This window comes from Gobio gobio (genome assembly GCF_949357685.1).
Source record: "Gobio gobio genome assembly, chromosome: 7".
Taxonomy (NCBI): Eukaryota; Metazoa; Chordata; class Actinopteri; order Cypriniformes; family Gobionidae; genus Gobio; species Gobio gobio.
The window spans coordinates 50,644,506-50,656,831 of NC_137103.1; the positions used below are offsets into that span (position 1 = coordinate 50,644,506).

The following is a 12,326-nucleotide window of genomic DNA, read 5'->3' on the forward strand; positions in this document are numbered from 1 at the left end:
TATCAGAATTTCATCATACTTTTTGGCCATAATTTTCACCAAATTGCATTTTTTTCCCCCCTCTGAATAAAACTGAGGTGTTTTTTCTCCTTGAGTGTGAGCTCCATATTCTCACTATATCATACCATATGAGCCATAAAAGCCTGATTAATCAAATATGATACAAAACTATTTTTTTCTTTTATATTTAGGTTTAATAAACTGTTCCATTAAAAAAAAAAAAATCTGCCTATTATTTCATATGTCAGGCATTACAGGGTTAAGAACAGCCTCTGAAGTCTGAACTCATTGCTTAACCATATTGTGTTTTTCAGAAATATGAAACTCAGGTCGGTGCTCAAGGCTCTCAGCTGTCCCGCGGACAGAAACAGCGCATAGCAATCGCACGAGCCATCGTCAGAAACCCTAAAATTCTGCTGCTGGATGAAGCCACCTCTGCACTCGATACTGAGAGCGAGAAGGTAAAACAATATCAATGTGTGAATGCAAACATAGTCTTTTTTACACACTTTCACTAAAGTATTTTTGAATACATTTTAATGCACAAAATGCATTGGAATTTCAATCTTCAGACTGTTCAGGCAGCGCTGGATGAGGCGCGGCAGGGACGCACGTGTATCGTCATAGCCCACAGGCTTTCCACCATTCAGACCGCTAACATCATTGCTGTGATGTCACAGGGTGTGGTCATTGAGAAAGGGACCCACGAAGAGCTCATGGACAAGAAAGCAGCGTACTATAAACTTGTCACCACAGGGGCCCCTATTAGTTAAAAATTATACAGTGTTTGGACAAGACATTTAGTCCTGCCTCAAACTCACACCATTACTTGAGCCACCATTGGCTTGTCTGACCCAGTCGGGACGCTCAAACAGATTACCATTGTTGAGGTGTTTATTGATATGTATTTATTGAGTGGATTTTTATTATGTCCTGACAATATCCTTGAACTTCACTTTGTGTTTAAATTATTCCTAGGTGTGGATGACATCTGTATTTCAAGAAGCTGAATGAAAATGCATTGTATCAAAATGTGACATGCAAACAATGAATTTGTGCAAAAGAGTTTCTGCCTATTCTAGACATTACTACATCAGCCATGTACTTAGTAGCTGAAGATATGGTGTCCTTGAACTATCGTGGTGGTTGTAGTGGACTGATAACATGTTCTTAATCACTGATACGTTTATGCTCTGTCATTGTTTCCTGTTGTGTCTTTTTTTTTTGGTGTCTGTCTATCTGTCACTGCAGATGCTGTCTGATTATTTGTACATATTAAAAAGACTTTTATGAAACTGTATGTGAGTCTAATGTTAATTAAAAAATTCAGAACTATTTATTTAGGCTATTTTGAGTAGAGTTCAGGTAACTTCAATGAGGAGCAATTGCCTTAAAAGTAAATAGTGCTCACATTTAGTTTAGCAACAAAAGCATTATATTATTTACTTATTGCTTGTTTAGAGTCTATACAATAGAATTCAAACTAGCCAAAATTACTTTAAAATGGCCCAAATACTGGTTAAAGATGTTAAGTGAGTAAAACACTATAGCTGTAGATAATACATTTTAGATGAGCGTTTAGCATAGTGACCATGATGACAGCAAACGGCTTGATATGAAAATGTAAATGGTTGATGTGTTTATGAATGTTTTAATATATTGCATCAAGCTTTAAAGAGTAGAAAACAGCACACTAATGCAGCTGAAATCCCTTTATGGTGATTTGCGTGATTATCTTCAACCAAAAATAAGTCATACTTAGCCTACATTTCTAGCATTTAGCTAAGACTGCTAAAATAAAATATACAGCAATACTGCGTTTATATAATAATCGATCAATTCTTTTAGCTCTACTCGAACCATTTGTGTAGTACACTTTCATATATTCCATAATCAAAAGTAATTAACCAAACAAAGAATTAGTTACAATTAATGGCTCATTTGTGATTATAAATGCAATTATAAGCCAGTCAGGCATTGAAATGATACTTCCTACTCAAAATGCGTATTGTTTTCCTGTTCCTTCTGAGGAGAAATATGTGCAAAAAATGTAGGCTACTTCATAGTAGGAATGAATGTACTTAGTACATACTACAGCAGAGCTCAAACTAACACTAGATGGCGCAGCTTTACTACTGATGAAGGGAAAATAAATCATATGGATACTATGAGCAGTTTAACAACAAAGGTAATTTATTTTTCTTTTTTTATTGATTGCAAACTGTAGCAATTACATTAATGAAATACAACTTTGTACACAATACACAAAATATATCAACAATATGTTCAATGTCATATGAACATACAGGAGAGAAGAAAAAAAATTGCTAAAAAAAAGAACAAAGGAAAAATAGGAGAAGATAGAAAAAAAGACCATGAGGGTAAGATATTGTATACATCAATTAAAGTGTACAAATTAAAGTCATTACTAATTGATGTTGTTTTAATTGCTTTCTTATTTACTGAGGATGAAAGTGAAATTCGTTCAAAAAACAAGAAAAATTGTTTTGTTGTTGGTGAATTTACATTTATGGATATATAATTTGAAGGAAATAAATTACATTTATGACAAAGCAAGCTTTGTTTTTAGTGTGGTCAGAGTCAGAGTATCCAAAAACAATGTCTCTTAAGGTTATATATCTTGCAAGATATGTTATATGTCTCTAAAGGTTACATTTTTTTTTCTCCAACTCAATGGGGGGAAAAAAACATTTTGATTTTATTTTCCATAAAACAAGAAAAAATATCTTATGTAATTTTACTTATCTAGTAATGCATCTTGATTTAAGAATTTTTAGATATTTAGACTGGAAACAAGACAAAAATAGCATTTTTTGCAGTGCATGAACAAAATAAATGATACAGTTTCTGTGTGAACTTGGCGAAATTAGCATCTTGTGTCAATATTAATTTTATATTTAATCATAAAATATTTAGCAGGGTAAAATGTATTTATTATTTTTGAAAGACACTACTTTTATTTTATTAGTGAGAAAATAAATATTGTTGTTGTAAGGACCAAAATGTGTAATTTCGTGCCGCTATTTTGTAGTTGTGATGATGCGTATATCTGACGCCATTTCCTGTGTAACTGCTGACGGTCCAGGCGCCGATTTTTGAAAACAAGAAGAGTACATTTGCGTTTATTTTCATTCTATAAAACGGGTAAGTGATTTATATGTAGCTTACTGTACGACTATTCAAAGGACATTTAATCAATATAATGTAAGTTTCAGCGCGTAGAAATTAAGAAAAAAATATTATTATACGTTAAGCGTATCGCACTGAATATCTGAAGATTTATATCTCACAGTAACATCTTCTCATTGATGAATTGTCTACTAATACGATATTATATATAAATATGATATGTTACTATATCGTTGTAGAATAGATATGATATAACACACCCTGGATGTGATCAGACTGCGGTGGTAACGTTAACTGTGTTGTTTGGATGATTTCGCAGCTCAGCATGGCATCTATCAGAGACTATAATGTAGTGGAGCAGTTCAACAGCAGACTGGAGGAGATCAGGAAACTTCTGGATCAGGCCATGGGAGAGGTGCTCAATGACAGGGTTGCAGAGCTCTGTCAGGATCACGGGCAGTACATGAAGTCTGTCTTGGGTGAGAGACTCACAGGAGTGTTGAGTGTGTTGTGGTTGCCATCAGGGTTTGAGTTTGGATGTGCATTTAAAGTGGATGGACATGTAAGATGAATTATCTGGTCCATCTACATTACAAATAGTTGGGTCATATGGCGAAAAAAAAATATTGTGAGACATTTAACTCTTGAAATGTCTGTTTTTACTCTGAATATTTTCAGTTTCACAGACAATGCTGTGAAAACTGCTCCACAGAATTGGAAAACAAATACAAAGTAAACTCATCATGATCATATTCACAATTCAGCATTTAGAATAAAAAGCACTGGTGAAATCTGTACAAGACCAAGAACATGCATTAAGAAGATCAATTTCATTGGTTTTAACCCTAAAGCATAATATATCATATATATTTTAAACACGAAGGCCTCTAAATTACCAACATCATGCACCTTTGATATAAATGGGAAATTTGATGGGGCAATTAGATATTAGTGAATGATTATGAAAATAATAACATGCATTGAGAAGATAAAGAGGGTCCGTTTTGTTAGTTTTAACCCTATAAAGCATAATATTTATACGCTCTCTAAATACCAACATGATCTAAACTTTGCTGAAAAACCTGTTGCACACAATCTACTACATGCCTTCTGTCGTCTGATTGGTAGTTTTAACACTTTTATCAAGTAAGAGGCCTTTTAGTATAATTGTAAAAACTAAGGTCTGGGTCACGTGTCATTTTGCTGTGAAATCTGTAATGTTTCTTATAAAGTAAACATAAGAATAACTTTTATATTGTTGAAACTTTTTAATATTTGAAGAAAAACATTTACTGAAGCAACTTAGGTTTACTTTATTCTACATGCATAGTTTTTTTTTATTCTTAAAATGTGTGCAACAGATTTGATACAACAGACTTGTTCATCTCTCAATCATCATTGTATTGCATTGCATTATATGTTTGCCCCCCCCCCCCAACTAAAACTACAGAGCTTTGATCATAAAACTAAGCATTTACACATCATATATTTGATAAATGTTGATTTTTATTTTTATTTTTCCAACACAGATACTTGCTTTAAGAAATGCAAGGAGGATGAAACCATGTTTGACATGATACATACTTACAAACAAGGTAAGATGTTGACTGGCACCAGGGCTTGACATTAACACCCACCAAATACATGTGGATTTCAGCAGTGGCGAAGTCACTCCTACCCACTTTGGCAGGGTTGAATTTGATGTATAAAACATTTTTAACTTTTATTCTTTTAAAAAGGCATCTTAAAAATTTGCTACATATCAATACTGAAATATCCGAAATGCTTCCAATACTCATTTTCTGCAGAATACATACACGATACCAGCTGCTCTTTCTCACTCTCTCATCTCTCTGACAGCGAGTTACACACAAACCCGCCTCTCCTCACGCACTCATTTCATTTGCTCCGGATGAATATTGTTGGATGTTACAGGGCTTGAATTTCGGCGTGGGATTGCACGTATTGTACATCAATTTACTCATTCCCACATATTTTGTGCTCACACCCAAAGTGTGCGCACATAAAGCCGCCTCTCAGTACTAAATTGAGTTATTTTTTGCTGATAATTGCGCATAAACAGACAAATACACACTAGTGTTGTGAAAAGTACCGACCGCGATACCAAGTCGGTTCTAAAATTTAAAAAATGTGACGCTTTGAGCACTGTTGGGCGGAATTGTAGACACCTCTGACTGACCGTTGTGCTCATTGGATGTGTCTGTGATTGGGTACAATGATCAACGCACAGGAGCGTTTGAAAGCACACGGAAGTGTTTGAAAGTGTTCTGAAAGCGGGAGTGTCTGGCGTCGACCAGCGGACCAGTAGGCTGATAGGCGCCTGCATTCAAACGCTCCAGTGTTTATCTGTGTAAGCTCTCTGTGAAAAGCGTCATTGATGTATATTTACTAGTGGTGGGCATTAATCTTAGATTAATCTCACTGTAATCTTGGAATTAATCTAGATTAAAACGGCTCATTTGAATTCTGCCGAAGGCATTCAGAATATGTGTGCTCGTAAGTGATCGTTTGTCTTTTTGTAATTTGAATAATAAATAACTTCTGTCTCTTTAAGACCTGACGCACGCATGGATCCCAAACACTGTTCCTGTGAGCTGGTTACGACTGTGTTTACGTTAAAACTCAACAAGATGGGCATTGAGACATTTTTTAGTTTATTTGATCATTAATAAGCTGGAAAAAGGAGCTAATTTTTGCACTTGTATGTCAGAGGCGGCTTTATTACGGTATGTGTGTGTGCGCTTTAGATGCGAGCGCGAAATCTGCGGGAATAAGTAGAATTAACGTTACGTGCAACCCCGTGCGAAATTCAGACCACACCAATGGTAACACGCTGTCATGAGGAAAAAATCCAGTTTGCCATGTTCAGAGGGTTAAACCGGACTGCGTGAGAGGAGGCGGGTGCGTGTCAACTCGAAAGTCATCATAGCTAGTCATCATCACAGTCATAGCTTGCGTAGTATAGACCCAGCTCCCAACCCAACTTTGACAATAGATTAACGGCGATATTTTTTTTATTGCCCGATAAGAGTCTCACGTTAACGCAGCACGTTAACGCCGATAACGGCCCACCACTAATATTTACAATATGTTTTTGAAGCGCTGGTGATTGTAGCCAATCACAGACATATTTGATGAGCGCGTGAGCACAATGGACAGTCAGAGCTGTTTTCGATTCTGTCCAACAGTGGTCAAAGCGTCACATTTCTAAAATTTCAGTACCGACTTGGTATCGCGGTCAGAACTTTTGACAATAATTAATGTAAACACAGTCAGTTATGCTTTAAGTGAACATAAACAGTTGAGAAAGAAAACGCATGTATAACAGTATAATGGATCAGTGTGTAAAGTCTTAAAGGGACAGCAGCCTAATAAACCTGCTGCCAAATTATGAGATCATATTAAAAATATCTATATGGCAGTTTTTCCCTGTGGTATCGATGTCAATATTGTGGCCAGTGAAGATGCTGAGTGGCTGGTAACTTTGGAAAACCACTAGCCACAGTGGCTGGTGAGCAAAAAAGTTAATGTCAAGCCCTGACTGGCACAATAGTTTCACACTTTAATACTCATGCCATCTGCAGTGGGCAGTTTAATGACCTCTATGATGTTTTCTTTCTTTTATTAATTAGATTTGAAGGAGAAAACGTCTTTACTGAAAGAGAAGAGTGCCGAACATCTTGAGGTTGTGTCGGAGATTGAAGACAAGGAGCATCATAAAGCACTCTTATTTCAGAGAATTGAGAAGCTCAAGAAGGATCAGGCCAGAAACAGGGAATGTGTGTAGGCCTCTCTTTCCTCTCATGGACTGTCTTAGCCTTTATGTTGATGTGTAATGGTTTACACTTAAAATTAAGAGAGTGTTAACTGTTACAAATTGAACACCTTTGAGAAACACTGGTTATTTTGTGAATCATTTACGAAGAATATATTTAAATGAATTGCATGTTGTATGGTCAATAAAACAAATAGATATGAGCTCTATAAATGTTTTCATTTCCAGCATGTGACAGAAAGTCACACAGACAGATGTTTATTATTGCTGATGTCATTTGTGCTTGTTTTATACTTTTTTTTTCATAGTGATTCAGTCACAAAACAAAGCCAACAAGGACAGACTGAAGAAGCTGAACAAATGTAAAGACGTCTTTCAGAAACACCTCAGTCTTGAGATCAGAAAAATCCAAGGTAAAGTCTTTGTGCTAAACTATAGCATATGACTGAAGTATGAAGCAGTTTCTTTTCTTTCATTATGTGTTAAAAACATCATTCAAATGTGAGGTACAAAAAGTCTTAGTTTTAAGTCTTAGTTAATTTCCTGGGCCCGTATTCATAAAGATTCTAAGAGTCCTCTCCGAAAACTCCTAATTTAGCTTAAAAACTTTTACGTAGGAGTCTTAGCTTAAGAGCTATTCGGGACCGATCTGAGACCAACTCTGAGCAAGGAAAATACAAAAACTTTTATCTTAGTGAAGAGGCGGGGCTGACCCCGTTGCTACGTATGACACAGTCTTTTGAAGACTGATTGGTTGGTTGTCCAAAAAGGGGAAAAAAGGAGCGCTTTTAAAGGTCCCGTTTTTCCTGTGTTTTTGAAGCTTTGATTGTGTTTACAGTGTGCAATATAACATGTGTTCATGTTTCGCGCGTAAAAAAACACCTTATTTTTCACACAATTTACTTATCTGTATACCGCTGTTTTCACTGTCCTAAAAACGCCTTGATGATTTCCCTGTTCTATGAAGTCCCTCCTTCAGAAATACGTAACGAGTTCTGATTGTGCCAGCGGTTCCCGTGTTGTGATTCGACAGCAGCTTAGCGCACGTTGCCCGGAAAGGTCACGCCTCTTACCATAACGGGGAGATGCATGCGCTCAATGTTATTGTAAACATGTCTATATTACCGTATCAATTTGAGCCGGAATCAGACCCGGGATGAAAATAACAGCGTCTCGACGACATGGCGACAAACACACTCTACAAACGCAACACTTCCTCTTCTCCACGTGGGAGAGTAACAAGACCACGCCCCCTTTTTTGCGTATTCTTGTGGGCGGAGGTTAGTCAACAAACTGTTCTACTGACGTCATTAAAGCAGGATGTACCAGGATGTAGTCCAAACCGGCCGTTCACTGTAGGCTTTGAAAGGGAACTTCTGTTAAATAAAATATCTCGCTTGGCATTAAACTTTGAGCTTTATAATTTTACAGGTATAATTTATGCTCTAACAGCAACATTACACACTAACTAAAGTTTGAAAAATGGGATCACGAAGAACAGGACCTTTAAGTATAGGGTCTATTCTAAGCCTTCACTTTGAAATTACAAGCGCAAATTGTCCTATTTTACCGTTCTCTCTCACTCACACACACACACATGATATATATATATATATAATGTATATAAATCCTTTTATTATTTACCATGCTGTTAATTTCCTATAAGGTATTTGATTGGCTTAGAACTATAAACAGTGTTCCACTCTTTCCAATTACACTGATTGCTGGCATGTCTATTTAATTAGTGGTTTGAAAGTTGGGTTTAATGCAACAAACATGATCCCTGCACGATCTAATCTATAGCGTCTTAAGTCACTGTCATCCATTGTCTGCAACACATTTCTTCTCCCTCTTCGTCTTTCTGACATTTTCTCCGCTGCTAAAGAAACTCTTAAGCCTCTTAAAAGTCCTCGTCGGTGCTCCTAACAAATTTGACCTTAAGACCTCTTTTAAGGGTTAAGATGCTTTCTGAATTACTTTTTTCTTTACTAGGATTTTTTGGTTAATTTTAAGAGTAAACGCCCACATTTCAAAGAATTTTCTTAGAATTTTGTCACTAGGAGCTACTCTTTGCATTAAGATTCTTTATGAATACGGGCCCAGGTTTAAATCTAGGTTTTAGGATCTTGAAAAACATTTATCACTATTTCTAGATCACTAATCAAATGTGAGCATTTTCAATTGACCTTTTTCACTCAGCTTGTTGTTAATAATATAATTTGAAATGCAATCGTATGTTGTTTTAGAAAAATTAAAGCATTTTTAATAATTGTCTCATACTTGGAGATGTAAGATTTGATCATGTATCACCAACATCTGTTGATTTGAAGGTGAGAAGCTGCAGTTTGTCTTCAGGAACATCAGTCGTAAAGATCCAGACCTGGTCCATACGTTCCTCCTCCAGCTTGATGCAGAGGGTGTTTACCACAGTAAGGATTCATCTTCTGATCCGTCTTTTATCTTGAAAGAATTCTCTTCTGTTCATCAAGGCTGCATTTATTTGATTAAAATACATTGGAAACTGTAATATTGTGAAATATATTTACAATTTAAAATAACAGATTTTTATTTGATTTTATGTTCAAATGTATTTTTAATTCCTGTGATCAAAGCTGAATTTTCAGCATCATTACTCCAGTCTTAAGTGTCACATGATCCTTCAGAAATCATTCGCATATGATGATTTGCTGCTCAAGAAACATTTCTTATTATCAATGTTGAAAACAGTTGTGCTGCTTAATATTTTTTCAGCAACTGATTTGAAATATAAATCTTTTGTAACTTTATAAATGTCTTTACTGTCAATTTTGATACATTTAGGGATTGGTCACCCAAAAATTACAATTTTGTAATTACCCTCATGTCGTTCCAAACCCATAAGACTTTTGTTCATCTTCGGAGCACAAATGAAGATCTTTTTGATGAAATCTGAGAGATTTCTGTCCCTCCATTGACAGCTACGCAACTACCACTTTGACGCTTCAAAAAGTTCAAAAAGAGATCGTAAAACTAATCCATATGAATTGAGCAGTTTAGTCCAAATTTTAACATGAGAATGAACCTCATTGGTTCTTGAAGAAGCTCAAACGTGCTGCGTAACACAAGAATTAACCTCATTGGTTCTTACAGAAGCTCAAAATTGCTGCGTAACACAAGAATGAACCTCATTGGTTCATTCTTGTCAAAGCTCTCAGATTTCATCAAAAGATTTTAATTTGTGTTCTGAGGATGAACGAAAGTCTTATGGGTTTGGAAAGACATGAGGGTGACAGAATTTTCATTTTTTGGTGAACGATCCTTTAATGCATCCTTGCTGAGTAAAAGATTCACTTCTTTTAAGAAAATCCTACTCAGCCCAATCTTTGTAAATGTTAGTTTATAATGATGATTGAAGTTTAAAGGGTTAGTTCACCCAAAAATGAAAATTCTGTCATTAATTACTTACCCTCATGTCGTTCGACACCCGTAAGACCTCCGTTCATCTTCGGAACACAAAGATATTTTTGTTGAAATCCGATGGCTCAGAAAGGCCTCCATTGGCAGCAATGTAATTTGCACTCACAAGACCCATAAAAGGTACTAAAGACATCGTTACAAAAGCCGCATTTCCACCGCAGGAACTTTCCCCAGGAACTTTGGGGTGGTACTCGGTGTGTTTCGACCGCAGGAACCAGGGTCTAAATTAAGTTCTGGGTAAATATTTCCCCCTCCAAATGGCCCTGCTCGCGAGGTAGTACTTTTTCAAAGTTCGGGAACTTTCGGGGGTGGGACTTGGGCGCTGAACATGCTGATTGGTTGAGCTCACGCAGCATTTTATTTCAACCGACATTTTTAAAAGTCTTGCAAGGTTCGTTCTGCATTCAGTAAATATCAGTCTTGCTCTTTCTGTCTGATGGCACGCAATCATCTCAGCCATCTCACAGTCAATGTCCGTAATAGCTGATAATAACATACGTTGTCTTATTTTAAATCTAGCTTTACGAGCTTTCAGAATACGCTTTAGTATCAGTGCTCGTCTCTTTTCCGCCGTTTTGTTAATGACCTCTTTAGTAAACCAATACATAACCAGCAAAAGCAGCGCTGCTTGAATCTCCTCTATACTTGTTATTGTTGCAGACAGTATCGCACAAAAATGATTACTGTCCGTCGCTGACTGAGAGGAGCAGTCGTGCACAGTCCTACTTCACTGGACTAATTTGCCTAATCTTCACGGTACTTTAGACCGCAGTGGAAACGCAGACAGCAGCAGGTCAGGGGAAAAAATCTACAATAATTTTATGAAGCGACGCGAATAGTTTTCGCCGGCTCTATTCTCGCGCATGCGTCGTGGTGCTTCGTGAGTTCACGTCTGAGGCCTAGACGGAAGACAAGCACTTGTTGAAAAAAGTCGTTATTTTTATTTATTTTTTCGCACAAAAACTATTCTCGTCGCTTCATAAAATTATTGTAAAGCCACTGTAGTGAGATGGACTTTGTAACGACGTCTTTAGTACCTTTTATGGGTCTTGAGAGATTGAAATGTCATTGCTGCCAATGGAGGCCTTTCTGAGCCATCTTCATTTGTTTTCCGAAGATTAACAAAGGTCTTACGGGTGTCGAACGACATGAGGGTAAGTAATTAATGACAGAATTTTCATTTTTGGGTGAACTAACCCTTTAAGTTCTGAATAATGTGATTTATATTTTTCCCCTCAGTTATCTCTTGTGACCCTCCACTGGAGAAAATGGCACATCTAGAACGCAGACTGCAGGAGACCAACAACTTCTCTGCCTTCCTCGCTAATGTCCGGAGAGAGTTTGTGGCGCTTCACAGCGGTGCAAAGATGGCCTGACTGATGAACCCAAGCTAATTGCTCATTACAGATCCTTTTGAAACGGTCAGAGACCCAGACACCATATTTATAGATATCATTATCAAGTACATTGAGCTTTTATTTACCATTCATTTTTTTGTACATTTTTACCTTTCAATTTTTTCTACATTCATTTATTGATTTGTAATTTTAGCAATAAACATGAAAAAGTCTTTAAAAATGTGCTTTGAAATTTCTTAATTTAGTTTTATACTACAGTGACAAGAAGTTCTAAAGCATTTGCATTTTGTGGTTTATTACTGTGGTGTCAAATATCATAAATAAAATCGCAATACAATACATTTGGATAAAACGAGCTGTAGCCACGTATTTAATTGATAGGCTTCCCGTGGTCATGAAAAACCTGAAAACATGACCTTTTATAACTTTACTTTCCAGACTTTTTGTAGTAAATACATATATGCTCTGCTCTAAAATATTTAATCACCTAGATATTGTATATAGATAGATATATATAGATATATGCGTAAAACTACTCAGTGTAGTTATTTACAATTTGTGAGTGA

At 36.3% G+C, this 12,326-nt stretch overlaps 2 protein-coding genes across 2 annotated transcripts in view; both read left to right on the forward strand.

The window, feature by feature from the left end:
- Positions 1 to 1,299, forward strand: part of abcb11a (ATP-binding cassette, sub-family B (MDR/TAP), member 11a) — a 39,517-nt gene extending 38,218 nt beyond the window's left edge. The window contains exons 27-28 of the mRNA XM_079822236.1: positions 315 to 461; positions 573 to 1,299. Of these exons, the coding sequence (XP_079678362.1) occupies positions 315 to 461; positions 573 to 773 (348 nt within the window). The 3' untranslated portion in view covers positions 774 to 1,299. The remainder of the gene's footprint in view (positions 1 to 314; positions 462 to 572) is intronic.
- A 1,773-nt stretch (positions 1,300 to 3,072) lies between these two features.
- On the forward strand, positions 3,073 to 11,975 carry spc25 (SPC25 component of NDC80 kinetochore complex). Its single transcript, XM_079822521.1, has 7 exons — positions 3,073 to 3,165; positions 3,470 to 3,629; positions 4,680 to 4,745; positions 6,804 to 6,950; positions 7,255 to 7,359; positions 9,277 to 9,375; positions 11,642 to 11,975. The coding sequence occupies exons 2-7, from the start codon at positions 3,476 to 3,478 to the stop codon at positions 11,776 to 11,778; spliced, it is 708 nt and encodes a 235-aa protein (XP_079678647.1). The 5' UTR covers positions 3,073 to 3,165; positions 3,470 to 3,475; the 3' UTR covers positions 11,779 to 11,975.
- Positions 11,976 to 12,326: the final 351 nt, after the last annotated feature.